The sequence below is a fragment of the Suricata suricatta genome, chromosome 4 (assembly GCF_006229205.1).
Source record: "Suricata suricatta isolate VVHF042 chromosome 4, meerkat_22Aug2017_6uvM2_HiC, whole genome shotgun sequence".
Classification (NCBI taxonomy): Eukaryota; Metazoa; Chordata; class Mammalia; order Carnivora; family Herpestidae; genus Suricata; species Suricata suricatta.
Genome location: NC_043703.1, coordinates 86345508 through 86365253, shown reverse-complemented (window position 1 = coordinate 86365253; position 19746 = coordinate 86345508). Strand labels below are relative to the sequence as shown.

The window sequence follows — 19746 nt, the reverse complement described above, 5'->3', positions numbered from 1 at the left end:
CTTTACCTAGGGTGAATTGTGCCATGTATGAATTATAGCTCAAAAAAGCTTTTAAAAAATTTAGATCTGTGCTGGGCATATAGTAAGTGCTGAATAAACATTAGCTATTATTACCTTTAAAAAACACATCCGGGGCACCTGGGTGGCTCATTCAGTTAAGTGTCTGACTCTTCGTTTCAACTCAAGGTGTGATCTCACAGTTCACAGGATCAAGCCACACGGACAGTGTGGAGCCTGCTTGGGATTCTCCCTCTCCCTCTCCTGGTGCCCTTCCCCTGCTTATGCATGTACTTTCTCTCTCTCAAAATAAATTAAAAAAGAAAAACCCGTTCTAAACTTAAAAATATTAATTTAAAAAATCTAAGTAAAGTATCACCAGAAAGAAGCCCTTCCATGTCACATCAGTATGGACAGCAGAGAATGGTGGTGAGCTAGGGGAGAAACCCCACCCCAGGGAACCCCCTCACCATACCCTGATTCTTGGCTCTAACATCCGGTAAAGCAAGAAGGTGGCCAAATCACAATGTTTAAAAATACTGATGAATGTATGTCATACCCCAAAATTCTGGTAGAAGGGAAATTCCACTGTACAAAGATAAAAAACTCTCTTTGTGGGGTGCCTGGGTGGCTTCGTCAGTTAAACATCTAACTCTTGATTTCAGCTCAGGTCATCATCTCACAGTCATGAGACCAAGCCCCACATCAGGCTCCATGCTGAGTGTGGAGCTGGTTTGGGATTCTTTCTCTCCTCTGCTCTGCCCCTCTCCCACTCATGTTCTCTCTCTCAAAAAAAAAGCCATTTTTTTCCCTTTGACACATTTAATAAGAGTTCTTTAACTTTGATATAATTGGCACTATGCTCAAAGTAAGGAATATGAACTTTTGGCTTATTCACTGTGTGACCTTGGACAACACTCCTCTGTATCACAACCTGACATTTGTAAAATGGAAATACCCAACCTTTCTGCTTGAAGGGATCCCTGCAAACATAAAATGGTGTCCTCAATATAGAGAAAACAGGTTAGAAACAGTATGTACAGGGGTGCCTGGGGGGCTCAGTTGGTTGGGCGTCAGACTCTTGGTTTCCATTCAGGTCATGATCTCAACGGTTTGTGGGACCGAGCCCCGTGTTGGGCTCTGCACTGACAGCTTGGAGCCTGTTTGGGATTCTCTCTGCCCCTCTCTCTCTCTGCCTCTCCCCTTCTCAAGCTTGTGCTCTCTTTAAAAAAAAAATTTTTTTAAACTAAACAGCATCTACAGTATGAACCCATTGATATAGATTCTGTAAAATTTGCAGAAAGTGATGCATAAAAAGACTTTGCCTAAAATGTTAACAGCAGTTGACTCTGCATAGTAGAATTTCCACTTTTCATTTTATTCTGTTTAAATTTTCTACCTGACCACATATTGTTAGCTTTTTAAAAAATTATGCCACTTGCCTTAAGGAAAAGAGTAAATTTTTAAATGTTGCATAGAAGATAAGTATGAAACTGCAGCCCAAGTGATCTTTTAGACACGTGCTCCCTCACCAGGGCCATGCTTGCACACAGATGCCCTGCTGCCCCAGTTCACGCTCCCAACCCAGTCCTCATTTTCACACCACTGCACAACTGTCTTCCCAGAGACCCCACACAGAGATGAGAGAGTGCTTGGAATTTATTATCAAACCCTCACAAAGAAAGGTACTTACATGTCCAGCAAATCCTCTGGGCACAAAGAGAAATTATATAAATTCTACAGATCAAGATGGGTCCAGTTACTGAGGGCTAAAGCTGCAGCTTCTTACCCTGATGTCCCTGTTTTTCCATGGATGGCTATTTCCTAAGGAGCTTACGCTTCCTCCACAGAGGAGCCGGGAGGACACGGGAAAGCACTGTGAATGCTCTAGAAATTCACGTACTACAGGATGGAAGGAAAGGCCCCTCAAGATCACCCTAGTTCCCTGAAAGCGGACCTATATTCAACACATTTACGCTGGAAGACTTACATCCTTATCCCGAAAGCATGCTGGCCAGGCTGGCTTTGGTGAAAGTGAAGCCAATGCACCTGTCTGTACTTATCTTACAGATGTGGTTCCAGCCACTGCTGAATTCACCTGTTGTCTATTTCCTTCCTGGAAGCACAGAGAGGGAGGGTGGAAGGACTTTTTGTATTTACTCTGCATTCAGCTCTTCAATGTAAGAGTAAGGTGCTCAGTTATCTGAGTTTTCTATTCAATGCACTTGCTACATCAGCCAATAGCTCTGTTCAGTCCCCTTCTTCATACTACACACCACCTCTTTTCTCTTTTCTGGGCCGTTCCCTGTCACTACAGGGGTCCGTCTCTCACACATTCAGCAGCCAGAGACCAGTGACCTCACATAAAAGAGAGAAAGCAGCAGTATGAACTTCTTAAGTCATCTTCCTTCCTTAGAAAGTGCTCTTCCAACTCTACTTCTAAAGAGGAGTTACATATGTATATGTGGTATTTAACTTTCTGACATAACTGAGATGAAGTTCTAGCAGCTTGAGAGATGAGTATTATGAAGCTCAGAGTAAGCCCACCTCATCCCTCAGGTCTGTTTCCAAGCAGGTGACAGTTTGATGCTAAAAATGCCAGCTCTTCTTTCTGAAGATCACCAAGAACAATGCCTGCTGGTCACAATTTGCCTTTAGATCTTCCGGGACTTACTAAAGGTTCCCACTTTTCCTCCAGAGAGATGACCAACAGACATGGGTCATTACCTACCATTTGGAAAGCACCAGCTAAGCTCGGGTCTGAAAGCCACAGCAGAAATGCCCCTATAAAGATGGAAACCAGCCCAGCAGCCCGGATGGTATCTACCACCCCTTGTCCACACTGCTGGTATGCACTGGCCAAAGCAACTGCTCCAAAAGAAAGCTACAGTGGAGAAGAGAAGGGGAAGGTGCTGCAAATCACCCTGTCTTAACACATGCCCTTGTATGAACCTGGAACCATCTAGAAATCAACAGGGGTTCATCAGAATATGTAGCAACACCAAGTTTGTTGTCAAAGCTGAAATTAATATTTGCAATCATGCATGACAACTATGCATAAAGTTCTAGACTACAGGCAGACAATTTACAAATCTAGACTTCGGGTGCCTGGGTGATCAGTTCAGTTAAGCATCTGACTCTTGATTTTGACTCAGGTCACAGTCTCATGGTTCATGGGCTTGAGCCCCACATTGGGCTCTGCACTGACAGCACAGAGCCTGCGTGGGAGTCTCTCTCTGCCCTTCTCTGCTCCCCCCATCTCCTTAAAAATAAATAAATAAGCTTTAAAAAAATCCAGACTTAATTTCTTAGACCTTGGAACCAAGAAATGAAGGCGTGGGTAGTTCTTTTGTTTCTCTTCAAACCTAGAATTAGATTTTCCCCTCCTAGTTTAGGTACAGATGTATCAAAAATAGGTTTCCCCTCTCTTTTACCCAACAGCCTTTTAGAATGCTTTAGGGAAGACCTGTATCAGGGCATATACACAGACTCTCCCTCCCTCCTATCACTCATTCCACGTATACAAACTACTGTGTGTCAGCAGCTCAGAGCTGCTCAAGGCCAAAGGCCCCCCCAAACTCAGGCTGTGTGGTGGGCTGGGAGCAATGGGCACCCCCATTAGCTCAGGGTGTGAGGACTTCCTATCTGTGTCCTTGACAGGAGGCCTCAAGCACCATCCCTGCCCTTCTGGAATATCTTGGTCCTCTGCAGCCGGTCAGCCCCAGAAAAACACATACAAAGCTTTCTGGAGGCTCTTATTTAACATGCTCGCTCACAGACCCATGCCCAGCTCCTCTGAAACTCTGGGATATACCAAGAACCAGTAATGTAGAAAGAAGGCAGAAAGGCCAGATACACTACTTCTCCTCAAAGCCCAAGTCTGCACATAAAACACTGCATTTCTCCAGTGTGTGTTTACTTAAGACACCCTTCCTCGGCCTTCCCCCAAGAGCATTCAGGAGACAGAAGGACCACACTGCCCTGCAACATCTTATGCCAGGTCCTCTGGGCACAGTGGTGGTATGAAGGAGCCCGGCCTTCAGACAGCAGCCAGCAGTGTGGAGGTGGACTCAGCAGGTGCCGGCAGTGCCCCTGTTTCTCGGAAAGTCCAGCCACAGAGCCCCCACAGATGAGGATCGCAATGACACCGGCATCCAGAAGGCTTTTTCACACTCAAGGCTCCTGCCTTCGTCCTGACCCAGAGAGAGCCATCTGAAGGACCCGCATAAGCTCAGGGCAGCTATAGGGCTCTGCAGGGTGGGGAGACACAGGCCTTCCCTTGTGGGGCGGGAGCTATTCGGGGCTGCAGGACCCCCCAAGAGGTGCCAACTCTGACCTAGAATCACAAGGGCTGAAAGTCAAATAAATTACAGAGAGAGCCTAGGAATTCTGAATAGGGACACAAGGAGAAGAGCAGAAAAGGGAGTGAATCTAAGCAAGAAAGGCCAAAGGTCTGACAAGCCAGACAGGGAGCTGAGAATTGGCCCAGAAACAGAGGATTATCATTTACTTGGGGGAAGACTGAAGGGGCAGAGAGAAGGAGAAAATCCCAAGAAGGTTCCACACTGCCAGCACAGACCTCAATGCAGGGCTCGAACTTGTGAACCATGAGATCATGACCTGAGCTGCAATCCAGAGCTTAACCAACTGAGCCCCCCAGGTGCCCCCATGAGGATGAGGGCTCATTACTAAAGACATCGGCCCCCTGGCAGCCACTGTGCACCTCTGGAGATCGCAAAAATAGCTTACAATGAATCTTATAATGGATCTTACAATAGCTTAGAATGAATCTCCATTTACTACACTGCATTAACTGACCTTTCTTCCAGCACTGTTCAGCCAGTCAACACAGGTTTTAATGAAGATATTAATTCTGACTTAGTGAAAGCCATCACCTCTCCCATATCCCACCCCCAAAATAGCTGGCCACCCTGTCCTCAACCTATGACTCCCAACTTCAGACTTGTTGTTTTTCTATTGTAAATTTCAGGACCAATCAATGTATTTGTTCTGCCCAACTCCTGGAAGCTCCTTTCCCAGCCTCAGTCACCGCCCCCCTCTGGGATTCTATTACCATAGCCCAGGATCCCCGGTCCAGGTCCTCCTCTGTGAAGTGTGAGAGCTGCGCTAGGGGACTCTCCAGTCCTGCCGGCTCTAACTTGTCTGGCTGGTCCTGTTGTGCAATTCACCATTCCGTCCTCCTGGCTCCCACTGGAACTCCAACCCCATTCGCTCTGTCCCGAAGTCCCATGGGAGTGAGCCTAAGCAACGATCATGACTACTCCATAATCAGATGGCTCACCACACTTGTGACCCCAAGGGCACCTTTCTAAAGCCTTTATCTGGGAAGGGAAGTAAAAATACATCAACAAAGGGGAGGCTGAGGAGCATTCCAGCACTTCTGAATGTGCCCTTTGCATCAAGAGACTGTTTTCCTCAATTCTAAAACCTGGTCTCTCTTGGCAGGATGTCAGATTGACTGAGTCATTACCTGTTTATGTCCACAGGCCTATGTCTCCATGACAGAAAGCTACACATGAGACCCAGTGAGCAACTGGTATGCAAGGACATGCCTTTCACTTTTGGAAGAAGTCACTCAAAGTGCAGTGACCAGCAAAACACCCCACAAACCAGAATCTTGCCGTGCATGTTGGGGCCAGCTCTAGGCACCCATGTGTCTCCAGCAGGTCTACTACCAACCACTGCCAGGACCCTTTTTGTCCTTTTCTCTCTCTTCTCCTCTCTACTTGTTTCTAGAATAGAAAGTAGAGGAAGGAGAGCCTGAGTTCTGGGATGTGAATGACAACTGTCTATACTGATGAATTTTCTTCCTAATGAATGAGTATGCCAAAGGGTCTTAAGTGCTACAAACCAGCCATCTGCCTCTTTTTTCCCTATCAGGAAATTTGTGAGCAGTCACCTGAAATCCCAATGCTCATGGAGCTGACCAGAACACGCAAGGCTATTAGCTGGCCTCCTATTCCTAAAATCCTAGCTGCAATTCACACACATAACACGTCTGTGTGCAAAACCCACAGAAGAGGTATAAGCTTTAATGGGTGGTTTATAGGAACCCTTTACCAACTCCTACAACTGAGACTTGTTTCTTCATTTGTAACTGATCTTTGTTGGACTAAAAAGATTCAGATACCAAACCGCTATAGAAATACTTGAAGAAACAGGGGAGGGGCGCCTGGGTAGCTTAGTCGGTTGAGCATCTGACTTCGGCTCAGGCCATGATCTTGCAGTTGGTGAGTCTGGATCCTGCACTGGGCTCTGTGCTGGAGCCTGCTTTGGATTCTGTGTCTCCCTCTCTCTCTCTCTCTCTGCCCCTCCCCCACTCACACTCTTTCTCTCTCACTCTCTCTCAAAAATAAACATCAACAAAAATTTTATATAGGGTCACCTAAGTTGCGCAGTAGGTTAAACGTCCAACTTTGGCTCAGGTCATGATCTCATGGTTCATGGTTCAAGCCCCATGTCAGGCTTTGTGCTGAAGCTCAGTGCCTGGAGCCTGTTTCGGATTCTGTATCTCCCTCTCTCTCTATGATCCTCCCCTGCTCACATTCTGTTTCTCTCTCAAAAATAAACATTAAACAATTTTTTTAATAAATAAATAAATATGGGAGAGTGGGGTGACCATTGTGCTGGACTGTCATCTCTGGACCGAAGATGGAACCAGAGAGATAATGGGAAACCTGGGGTCAGGAGGCACAGGGAGGAGCTCAGCACTAGGAGTCAGAAGACCCAAGGGCAGCACCCCAAGGTTCCGCTTTCATAAGGGAGTGACAAGCAGCAGCATCCCCTCTCACCAAGGAACTGTCAGATTATCAGAGAGGACACAATACCAAGTGAAATTCATTGGACTTTTACCAAAAAGTGCACTTTTTGATTTGTGCCTTGTGACTACACATGATCAATTTATAACATATGCACATAGCAGGGGCTCTGAATCTAAACTACCAAAACACTACCAATTAGAGACCACTAATTAGACACATGTTTTCCCAGATGTTCGGAGAAAACAACAAACGTGTCTAAAGAATAACAGGAATGTTACAGTAGATTAAAGAAAGATTTTGGAGGAGTGCTTGGGTGGCTCAGTTGGTTGAGCATCTGACTTCAGCTCAGGTCATGATTTCATGGTTAGTGAGTTTGAGCCCCACATTGGGCTCTCTGCTGTCAGCACAGAGCCAGCTTCAGATCCTCTGCACCCCCCACCTTCTCTCTGCCCTCCCCCACTCACACTTTCTCAAAAATAAACAATTAAAAAAAATTTTTTAAAGATTTTTTAGTGACTTGGGGCCCCTGGGTGGCTCAGTTGGTTAAGATTTTTTAGTGACTGGACACAGACCACAGAACTATTTTTTGATCTCATAATTCCACTTCTGGGTATATGCCCCAAAGTCGTGAAAGTAGGGACTCAAACAGATATTTGTGCATAGCTTCTCACAGACACATCATATACAATACCCAAAAGGTAGAAGCAACTTTGTGTCCATTGATGCATGAAAAGACAAAAACAAAATGTGTTATATGCATACAATGGGATATTATCTCCCCTGAGAAAGGAAAATAATTCTGACACAGCCTACAACATGGATGAACCTTAAGGAATTACATAAAGCCAGTCACAAGAAGACAAATACTGTAGGAGACCACTTATATAAGGGACCTCATAAAAGTCCCAAGTAGTCAAACTCAGAAACAGAAAGTCGAATGCTAGCTGCCAGGGACTGGGGGAGGAGGGAATGGGGAGTTATTGCTTAATGGGGATGAAGTTTCAGTTCTGCAAGATGAAGAGTCCCAGGTTGTTGCACAACAATGTCAATATACTTAACCATTTTTTTAAGTGTATGGTTCAGTGGTATTAAGACAGCAAATTTTAGGGGCGCCTGGGTGGCTCAGTCGGTTAAGCGTCTGGCTTTGGCTCAGGTTACGATCTCACAGTTCGTGGGTTGGAGCCCCGCGTCTGGCTCTGTGCTGACAGCTAGCTCAGAGCCTGGAGCCTGTTTCAGATTCTGTGTCTCCCTCTCTCTCTGACCCTCCCCTGCTTGTGCTATCTCTCTCTGTCTCTCAAAAAAAAAATTTAAAGAGAAATTTTAAAGAGACAGCAAATTTTAGGTTATGTGTTTTGTATCGTGTAAAAAAAATTTTTTTTATTAATGACTAGTAGTATTCAAATAGCAGCAGTGATTCTGTAATGGTATCAAATATACCCATCTAGGACAGCACTTGACTGAGGACTTGTTCCTCAAAAGACATCCTGGTATGAACTCTGCAGTTACCTGGTCTCACCCACCACGTCAGAAATCACAGTCAAACTGAAACACCACTATTTAAATTTTAGATCATAGAGCTGAACTACTTTAAAGTGACTAATTCAGAGGCACCTGGCTGGCTCAGTCAGTTGAGCATCTGACTCTCACTTTCAGCTCAGGTTATGATTTCGCAGCCGTGGGATGGAGCCCCATGTCGGACTCCATGCTGGACATGGAGTCTGCATGGGAGTCTCGCTCTCCCTTTCCCTTGGCCCCTCTCCCCCCTTTGCATGCTCTCTATCACTCTCTTAGTCAGTCAATCAATAAACAAACAACTAGCATCAATCTGGGGCAAACCAATAATAAAGAATGTTAACCTACTGTATTACTAAGGCACACTTCTAATGACAAATCAGTACCAAAACTAAACCACACCGTCCGGAAAACTTATTTTGACAAAGCGATTTCATATGGAAATGAACATGTCTTAATGTTCACTGATAAAGCACAGCATTGAATAGAATTCGACCAGGAAGTTATTCATATTACATTTCCTAGAAGTAGTTTTTTATAAAAATCTGTTTCAAAATATCTGGAAAGAAAGGAGAATTGGATCCAGAAATCAAAGCCTACTGCATTAAAAAAAAAAATTAACAATCGCTGCCAATTATTATGCCATAATCATGATTAACAACACAGGAAAGATCTGCATTTTGCCGCAAGGGAAATTTAAGGCTAGTACAACTAAGACTAACAAAGCCCATGTAAATAAAGCCACAGTCCCCCAGGGTCAGGAACACCTGAAAAGGGAAGCTCTCACCGCTTGGTGATCTGGCTGGGCTCTTGCAGGTCTGGGTCCAGGTCAAAGACCTCATTGTCCAGCAGCCTTCGGAGTGTCACGTCGGCCAGCTGTTCCATGATCTTGAACACCTCATCAAGGTTCAGGAACATGGAGAAATCACGCTCCTTATTTTGCGTGGTGATTCGGATGGTGTCCGTTAGAAAGACATTGGATGTTCTTTCTAACTTCTGGATATCAACCCAAGGGACTATAAGTTTAACTAGAAGAGAAGAAAAAAGCAATTACAGACTTTAACCTAACAGATGAGCCAGACTTGGGTGTATCAGCAAACAAGAGTCCAAGAATCTCCTTAAGCTGAAATGCAAATACCTTTTAAGCCAGAGCAGGAAAGAGGAAGCACAAAACTGCTGTGTGTTACAACCCAATTCAGGTTTAATGATTTTCTTAAAGATTTAAGTGAAATTTTCTAAGTTGCTGGCTACTGCACACATAGAGGGAACACTGTTCTGAAAACATGAAAACTTCAAAAATATTTAAACTTAAATATTTGCAAGATATGCAAAAGTTTCTCAATCTACATAATTTCTGGTTTCAAAGGCAGCATTCATGGTGTAAACTATGAAAAAAAAATATGTGCAAAAGAGGATTATTCATGACCTTGGATAGAGAAACAGGCTTAACATTTAGGCTGTGTCAAATGACAGAGCCGTAGAAGACACAGAACAAATTTTTATGGAATTCTTTTTAAAGTAATACAGTACAAACAGTACATTTTATAAACAAGGACTCTATTCTGGGAACTGTTTCTAATACAGTGGGTAGCCAGGCTAACTTGCTAATGCAAATGGAGAAGGGACAATGCAACAACTTGAAATGATAAATGTTATCAAATATAGAAATCGCTTCTTTTCTTTACAAACTTACCCTAACATAATTTGGTTTAGTGACCATCGTCGATCAGGGTCAGAAGATAACTCATTTTTTTTGTTTGTTTTGTTTTGCTTTCAAATCAAGAAGAGGATCATTAAGTGTTTCTATTTCTACCATTTCTTTCTACTTATTTTGCAATAATGTTTCCAGTGCTTCAATAACTTAAAAGGCCACATATCTTCTCAGGCTTGAGAAGAAGCTTCTTCAGCTACTTTTGGTTGCTTACACATACGTCTCTTACACAAACACCCATATATACTCTATAATCATCAACTTTCACTTCATTAAGCGTCTTCTTTGTGAAAGCCCTCCACTTAAGAAGCTCATTCAAATAGAGAAAACAGACACGTAAAATAAGGAACCACTAATTTGACAAAATCAAACAGAAACACAAACATGGTATGAATTATAAGGGGACCAGGGAAAGTCCCTGGAAGTGATAAAATCTGAACTGATTCTGAAGGGTGAACAGAAGTTTCCAAACAGGCCCAAGAACAGGGAAGAGAAAGCAATTAATTTTTTTTGGAAAGAAATTAATTTTGAGAAGCATTTCAAGGGGCGCCTGAGTGGCTCCGTCAGTTGATTTTGACTCTTGATTTTGGCTCAGATCGTGATCCCAGGGTCCTGGGCCCACGTTGGGCTCTGCACTGAGTGTGGAGCCTGCTTAAGATATTCTCTCTCTCTCTCTCTCTCTCTCCTCTTCTCCTCTCCCCCTCTCGTGCTCTCTAAAATAAAATTAAAGATAATTTTTTGAGAAGTATTTTAAAAAGTACAAGAATAAGGCTAGCCAACAGTAGGTCAGAGCGCATTCCAAGGGTGGGGAAAGGCTCTGTACACAGCGTGTACAAACTAGAGCATCAGAACCGAGGCTGGCGGCAGGAAGCTGGTTCAGCAAAATTCAAGAGGAGACCTTCCCACGGGTTCAACTTGAAATATAAACTTAGATGCAGGAAGAAAAAGAATTATATATATAAACACATACATATACTCATTTTATATACACACACAGCTTCTATCCTGCATGGGTGCTTGAAACAGTATTTGGTTCCAAAAGAAGTATCGGTGGGAATGACCTTTTATAAATTCAACATACAATGGACACTTGTGGCTTTTCTTTTCTTACCTTAGAATTCCATCATTTGGCACGGCAATGGTCAGTGGATAAATGGGTGAGAGGTTAATTACTGCCTGAATCTCAAGTGGACCCAGGTGAAGAATTCCTTCCCACTCCAAGGAGCAACTGTATATCCTGCTGCTCTTCCGGGAGCAGTCACAACCTTCAGGGCTGGGAATTTTTTATTTTTAATTTTTTAAAATGTTTTTTATTTACTTTTGAGAGAGAGAGAGAGAGAGAGAGAGAGACAGAGTGTGAATGGGTGAGGGACACAGAGAGAGGGAGACACAGAATCTGAAGCAGCTCCAGGCTCTGAGCCGTCAGCAGAGTCCGACGTGAGGCTCCAACTCACCACAAGATCATGACCTGAGCCAAAGCTGGAGGCTTAACAGACGGAGCCACCCGGGCGCCCCAGGGCTGGGAATTGTTTTACATGTCCCACCCCTCTCCCCATCTTAAGAAATAACAATATGTTCCACTCCTTTAGAAGTACTGGGCCATCCATATTAAACGATGTGTTTTCAGAACAACATAAAGTAAACAACCTTCAGGAGCTATAGGAAGTGAACTACACAGAAATGTGTAAGGCAGTAGAAAAAATGAATTCTCACGAAATCAAAGCTCCTTAGAGGTAGCAGTATATATAAATACAATCGTCTGCACAAGTCATTTGGAAGTTAATCAAGTATCATAGGATGATCAACTACTCATTTAAATCTTTTGTCCTCTAACTCTTCATCTTATCTCAGGACAGTACAAACGTCCCGAGGGTCAACTTCATCTGTGAGCGTGCAAATCGCTCCAAACGCCTCACTTACGTTCCTTGCCCAGGAAGAAGGAGTAGAAGCAGAGATGGTTGATGCTGAGGTACAGCCAGCCTTGGCGGGGGACCTTGCCCTTCCAGCAGCAGCAGGAGTAATAGGTGACCAGCTTCTCCGCCTCCGGGAAGTTGAACCTGGCCTCAAACTTTACCAACGCCTCTCGGAACTTCTCCGGCTCTTCTTCCTGCTCAGCAAGCCTGCTGCTGGTCTCCTCAGCAATCAAAGCCTGACACATAGAAAGATAACAGTCCCCAGGTCAGTGAAAGGGACAAGGGGGAGGAACTGGCAGAGGCAGGAAGGGACAGCCAAGCACAGGCACCTGAGGAGTCTGGACGGCTCACCAACAGACATGCAGGTGGAAGAGAGCGCAGCTCATCACCCAACCTGCCCACAGAAACATGGCCACACTCGGTGGGGGGTGGGGGGGGGTGAATGAGCTGAGGGGAGCAGGAGGGGGGCGGAAAAGCCAAGAACAAGTCTCTCACTTGGCCATTTATCAGTTCTGAGGCTTTTGACAAATCACTGACTTCTTAGCCTGAGTTTTCTAAAATTACTATTTTATAATACCTTCTTGTTCTCCCTACAGGGACGGGATGATCAAATTACTGGCTCCGCAATGAACTCAATGCATCAACTGAAGAACAACCCAAGTTTGCGTTGCATGTTAGTCTTTTTTAAAAAGCTAATGAATGTCCTCCTCCTTAGATTCAAAAATTTTAATACAAAGCCAACAGGTGCCTGACTGTGTGGTATCTGGCTGGCACCTTTCACTACCACTAAATATTCTACAGTATTCTAGGGTAGAAAAGGAGTTGTTTTGGCCAAGGTTGTAAACACCTCCAAAGCACTCAGATGCACAAGGACGCAAGTCGAGAAAGAAAGCATCTGAATGTACAACTGCGAGTAACAGAAGGATCCTTCCTAGGGCTGGGTAAGGCCGTAGAAGCGCCTAGAATGTAAGCTTGTGGCCTGTTACGGAGGGGTGACAACTCTGACAAGATCAGAATTCTTGTGTTTTATGAAGGGCTAGGTCCCTTAAGAGAAAGCCACTTTTGGGGCAAAACTTCCATATCCTAAACTACAAGCAATTTTAGAAAATTATTTAGAAAACCTCAGAGTATCTATTAAAATAAGAATTATTTTTAAAATCAATCTGAAGGCTGATAAAATTCCAAGTGCTTTTCATTTCCCTCATTATGTTTTTCTTCTTTCCCAAATTTTATTTAACCAGATATTATAAACCAGAAGTTATAAGAAGGAAGAATAATTTTAAAAGCATATGTATGGGACACTTGCGGGGCTCAGTCAGTTAAGCATTCAACTCTTGATTTCAGCTCAGGTCGTGATCTCACTTTTCATGAGTTCAAGCCCCACATTGGGCTTTGCACTGACAGTGTGAAGCATGCTTGGGATTCTCTCTCACTCTCTGTCTCTTCCCCACTCACATGCTCTCTTTCCCCTTCCCCAAATCAATAAACTTTAAAAAAATAAAGTTTAAAAAAAGAAGCGTATATAATATAGGGACACCTGGGTGGCTCAGTTGGTTGAGCATCTGACTCTTGATTTCGGCTCAGGTCATGATCTCATGGTTTGTGGGATCGAGCCCTGCATCAGGCTCAGTGCTGACAGTGTGAAGACTGCTTGGGATTCTCTCACTCTCTCATTCTCTCAGCCCCAACTCTCAAAATAATTAAATAAACCTTTTTTTAAAGGGTATCTAATATATAAAGCTCTGCACTGTGAGGTGTGAAGGGGATCTTAGGAAGACTCTACAGCGAACAGTCATGGAAGCAGAACAGGACCGACGGGCTCCAGATGCAGCTGCAGTGGTGGCCGTACAGAGACTCCTGACTTCTGAGGACTACAGGGTCTGGTGGTGACAAACACAGCTCAAAGCACAGGGACTTCTTTAAAGCTTCAGAGAGTGGCCAACTGTTCAGGATAGGGGTGGGAAAGCCTCAGTTACTAATTCCTTTGGGTCTTCCCAGAGGAAATGGAGAACCACACCTGACATGGTGGCCCCAAAGTTATTACCCCATCTCAGACCACAAGAACCCTCCGATTCCCAGCCCCTGCTCCAGGCCAGCAGCCTCCCTGGGACTGTTTCTGTATTTTGGGGGTTTTAAGGCATTTTAGCTTTGATGTGCAGGGGATCAGACTATGGATCCCAAAATATGCCACTTTGGCATTAAGAATCATTCTGAAAACAACTGAGAAACAGCAAACACCAAAATGGCTCTCTGCCCTCCTCCACTATTTGTCTAAAACAAGGACATCAATTCCCATTTGAGAAGGGATCTCCCTCTCCTGTACCGGCAAGAGGAGGGTAACTCTAGACTCTGACCAGTGCTGAGAGGGTAACAACCCTCACAAATATGGCCCTTCTCCTCCTTTCATTTCCCCCTACACATTTAATTTATCTTCCCACAGTTTACCACCCCTGGCAGCCAAATTATTCTTTGTCCTGACACTTCTCTACAAACGTCTGGTTCTTTGTTAAGATGCCATATAAGCCCTGCACTCTCCCTTCTGAGTCATTCCTCACTGAGTTTCCCTCATGTGTATGCACACCGCACATGTTGGTAAACTGGTTTTCTCATTAATTTGACTTTTGTCGGTTTAATCTCCAGGCCACAGGAGAACTTAGGAGAGGAGAGGGAAGGTTGCTTCCTCCTCTACAGAAGCTTTCCAAAAGTCACTGTAGCAAAAATGAATTTCCTTCCTCCAAATTAAAAGGAGAAACCCTAAATCAAAGAGCCACCACAGCCTACATTAGACTGAGGAGAAAGGAGATAAGTGTGAAAAATAACCATGAAATGGGCATTTCTGTAGCTAAGCCCCAGTGTGATCTGACCCAGGGAACCAAGCTAGTCAGTCAAATCAAGCAAAGATGGTAACACATGGGCTAGATAAGTCCCCACCACGGCCGGGGTCCCCCTGCCAACCTCACAGGCCAAAGGTGACACCAAGAGGACACCTGCCTGGATTCAGAAGACCTTTGGGTTCTACCTGGTCACACAAGTGTCCCTGATGCCCAGAGGAAAAGAATACTTCCTTTTTGTCCCTTTAAAGTCAAGAATTCACTTTGATGCCCTTTACTAAAAGCTGAAGTACTCAGGGTGTTAAATTTAAAAAAAACCACAAAACTAAATTAATGGTATGGGATATTTTACTCTCAGGGAGGAAAACTGTTACAGGCTAACATGTGTTTATCAGAATGAGAAACAGTCTCTCCCTATTTCCTAGGGCTTTTATTTTTTATTATTTTTTTAATGTTTATTTTTGAGAGAGAGACAGAGTGTGAGCAGGAATGGGGCAGAGACACAGGGAGACACAGAATCTGAAGCAGGCTCCGGGCTCTGAGCTGTCAGCACAGAGCCCGACGCAGGGCTTGAACCCATAAACAGTGAGATCATGACCTGAGCTGAAGTTGGACACTTATCCCACTGAGCCACTCAGGCGCCCCTGCCTGATAGGGCTTTTCAAACACTGGTTACCAATTATGTTACTGTAATGACATTTCTAGGAAATACAACTTACAGGAGATATTAACAGACACTTTCCAAAATATTCCTCTCTTGCTTCTCAAAATATAATTGGTCTTAATTCCATTTAATTAACATATTTCAAAAATAAACAGCCATTTTTAGGAAAAGGAAAGTGCCAGGTCCAACAAAATAGAGTGACAAGCTGTCACAACCACAAATGGGAAGGAATAGCTAATTTAAGGAGTCAAATAACAGGGGCACCGGGGTGGCTCAGTCAGTTAAGCATCTGACGTCAGCTCAGGTCATGATCTCCAGGTGTGAGGGCTCAAGCCTCATGTTGGGCTCAGTGCTGACAGCTCAGAGCTTGGAGCCTGCTTCAGATTCTGTGCCTCCCTCTCTCTCTGGCCCTCCCTGGCTCACACTCTGTCTCTTCCTCAAAAATAAACACCAAAAAATTCTTTTAATTTAAAAAAAGGAGTCAAATAACATTTTTGCTCTGCAAAAACACAAATGAAAACATTTTTTTTCCTGAGACAAAAGAGGACCTTCACTTTTGCAAAGGATAACAAAAACTTAGATCTGGGAATGAGGTTTGGATCTTTAAATCTCAGGTATATTTTGCCCAACTGTCTGCAAAGTTTGGCAGGTTGACAAGTCTAACTGCTTTGTGTATTAAAAGCCAAGATGTTCACTTATGGTGGAGAAAACTGTTCAAATCGGGTCAAAACTGCTGCGGTGCTCAAAACCTTATACGAAAGTGTAAGACAGCGGGGAGATGAGGAGAAGCATTTCAGTGCCAGGACCTACCTTCACCTTCCCTTTGACAAAGCTGGCAACGTCGTCTTTATTATCAAAGACGGACAGAGTATGGAGGAGATTTTGCTCCAGCCAGTCCCAGTGCTGGTTTATTTCCTCTAATGTTGCACCTGGGTGAGAACAGAGAAGGACACTGAGATTAAAGTAGCCCCTAGCACAGGAACTAATTTTCCAAATATTCTGAACCCTGTGTTTGTTATGAAAACGTCTCAGCTTCTCACATCCAGGCCCACAGCAGACTCGGAAGGCCCCTCCTTCGGAGCCACAGTCTCCCTCACCACAGCGCTGGGATTTGCAAACACCTGCCCACAGCCACATGGACGGGCCAGGGGAACGATCAGGTTACTCTTGGGGTTGCTCCGTGGACATCCTACCAGCCTCACTGGTGCATGGACTTCCTACCACATCCATGCAAGTGACAGAAACATTCGTATTTATGCAGCTATTCTGGGAGGAAACAAGCCCCAGGAAGCAGGCCAATTCGGAACAGTCTCACATAGTTTCCGGTGAGAAGAGGGACCCCTCAAGAGGGACCTCAGCCCAGGTTCACAGAGGACAGAGCTTCTTGAGAAAGCACTACTGGTTGCCCAAGGGTGTTGCCATTTGCAATGGGCATCATTAAATACAACAGCAACAACCTAGGAAATTTCCAGGTTTACCCATCTATACTTTGTACCATTCACAACAATATCCCTTAAGAATATTCCTAATAAGTCAGGCAGAGAAAGACAAATACCATATGTTTTCACTCATATGTGGAATAGGAGAAACTTAACAGAGGACGATAGGGGAGGGAAAGGGGAAAAATAGTTAAGGAGAGGGAGGGAGGCAAACCATGAGAGACTCAAATACTGAGAACAACCTAAGGGTTGATGGGGGTGGGGGAGAGGGGAGCGGGGTGATGGGCATGGAGGAGGGCACTTGTTTGGATGAACACTGGGTGTTATATGGAAACCAACTTGACAGTAAACTATAATAAAAAATAGAACATTCATAAAACGAAGTTGTATAATGTGTTAAAAAACACACAAAGTTAAATCATATATAGCAAGTTAATTTCTTTCAAAGGCAATTAAACACACACACACCCCCCTCCCCCGTCCCATTACTGGCAACACTGTTACCAAAAAGCTTAGTTATTTTAGTATTTCCTCTCAGGAAGCCTCCTAATATCCTCCATTAGAAAATGAGCACCTAGGACAGGAACGTGCCAGCTCCTCGTGAATGACCCGGCACACAGCACGTGCTCCATGAAGTCCCCTGACTCGAAGCAAGCATGGTCCTGGACAAGAAAAGGCACACGTGTATCAGGCGTGTGTAGGACCAAACTACATAAAATGCCCAGCTAAGAGGATCAGATTTCCAAAATGGGAAGCAGAAGGTATTCTAACTTGAAAGGTTAAGGGCTAACAAACCCCAGCGCAGAATCAGCTTGCCAATGTGCGAGGCTCAGTGCTCAACAAAGCCACATACCGCTTATACAAAAGCCAGACAGGCATTCTGTGGACACCAAACTTTGTGTATGCTACCTGCAGCCTTCCTCACTGTAGAGTGTAGATGCATGCAGGGATCTTGGAAAAACCTCAGGCATAAAATGCCAGACAACTCACTCCAGACTTGTGTGCTTGGGGTTGGTGAGTATCAAGAACATCTGTGCTAGGACTGTTGGTCTGAATAGATAGTTTGGGACGGAGTCATCAGAGCAATCAAAGAGAATTCCTCATTAGGAAAAGAGGGAGTGCTTTGGTCTCTCTTCTTCTTATAAGGAATCCCATTATGAGGGATCCCCACCCTCTGGACCTTCTCTAAACCTAACTAGCTCCTGAGATCCAACCTCCAAATACTATCACACTGGGGGCTGAGGTTTCAATATGAACATAGGGGAGGGAGACACCCCTCATCTGCCCAGCCTTCCGTCAGCCCCACCACCCAGCTTGGCTCTTTAAGGAGGGGTTTAGGAGAGCCACCTCTGGGTGGGCAGGGTCAGAGTCCTCTCACTCTCCATCCCCCTCCCATCCAGGAGGCCCTTGTTTTGTTGTGGCGGGAACCTCTGGCCCCTCAGGCTTCCCGTTCCTCTTACAAGGGGGAAAGGTCCTTTTAAAACAAAACCAAACCAAGTGATCCCATGTTCCACAGCATGACTCTCCCGAAGCTTCTAAATTGTGTTTACCTGAACTCCAGCCCCACATTGCCTGTGTGGCTCCTCACATTCAGTGCTGAGATGCCTCAAGCAGACATCAGTTTTGCCCACCTCTAGCTTCAATCTCTGCCATTCGGCATCCTCCAATGGCAACTGTGTAGGTGTTAGTCACAAAAACACCTCCTGTATCTGTGGGTCAGCAAGGTGTCTTCCTAGCTGGCAGACAGCACATCACACCATCTCAAGAGAGTCCTTGGGTCTTCACTGAAGCCAATAAACTTGCACAGGTACCTTGGGGATGCCTGGGCCTCTGCCCTTCTCTTTAAGGTTTACGCTTTCTAGATCTTTGTCCTTTATTATCTATTATAATAAAACCAATTGGTCAGAATATTTTCTTATTTTTCTTTAAAGTTTATTTTTGAGAGAGAGAGAGAGCGAGCAGGGGAGGGACAGAGAGAGAGGGAGTCAGAGAGAATCCCAAGCAGGCTCCACACCATCAGCACAGAGCCTGATGAGGGGTTCAAACTCATGACCTTAGCTGAAGTCAAGAGCTGGATGCTTAACTGACTGAGCCACCCAGGCACCCCTAGACAGAATATTTTCAATAAAAGCAAGGGATAAATGGGAAAAATTATCTTTATTGGTCATCAATCTTTTAAGTATATTTTCACAACTTCTTTAAAAAAAAACTTGGCAGAATGAGGAAGAACAAGAAAAAGTCTCACCTTTGTGACCTTTCTATTCCAGGGACTAGCTCACTGCTGTGTAATGAAAACTGAAGGAGGAAAGGGAGGCTTGAATACCTCTCCAAGGTTAAGTAGATAGAATGAAAGGCAAGAGTAGGGAATGAACTCATTCTCTACAACCCTGAAGTACCTTGGTCTCCCCTAACAAACTGTATTTCAATTTCTTTTTTTTTTCATTTTTAAAAAATGTTTATTTTTGAGAGAGAGAGTGCAAATGGGGTAGGGGTAGGGAGAGAGATGTCAGCACAGAGCCCAAAGCGGGGCTCAAACCCAAAAACCATGAGATCATGACCTGAGCCAAAGTTGTATGCTTAACCAATTGGGCCACCCAGGTGCCCCATCAATTTCAAAGTAACATTTACATAATCCTTAGGTCCATTACTTCCTCTGACTTCACACACATACAAAAAGTCCATTTTGTGTTTGTACTTAGTCATTCCACTTTTCTGAATGCATCTTCCTGGATAACTTGAAACAGGTTTTCATTTATTCTATTAAGCTCACAGGTCCTGCACAGTTAAGTGTTAACAGCTAAACAAGTAGGTTGTCCTCAACTAATAACCACAGACACCATGAATAAAACTATCAAGCCCCAACAGTGTAGCACATGGAATTAAGACTTGAGATAAAG

General features: G+C 44.3%; 1 protein-coding gene across 1 annotated transcript in view; it reads right to left on the bottom strand.

Moving 5' to 3' along the window:
• TBC1D8 (TBC1 domain family member 8) overlaps positions 1-19746 on the bottom strand; it is a 97426-nt gene that overhangs the window by 34532 nt on the left and 43148 nt on the right. The window contains exons 8-10 of the mRNA XM_029938499.1: positions 16221-16339; positions 11923-12151; positions 9079-9319 (exon numbers count right to left, since the gene is read on the bottom strand). Of these exons, the coding sequence (XP_029794359.1) occupies positions 9079-9319; positions 11923-12151; positions 16221-16339 (589 nt within the window). The remainder of the gene's footprint in view (positions 1-9078; positions 9320-11922; positions 12152-16220; positions 16340-19746) is intronic.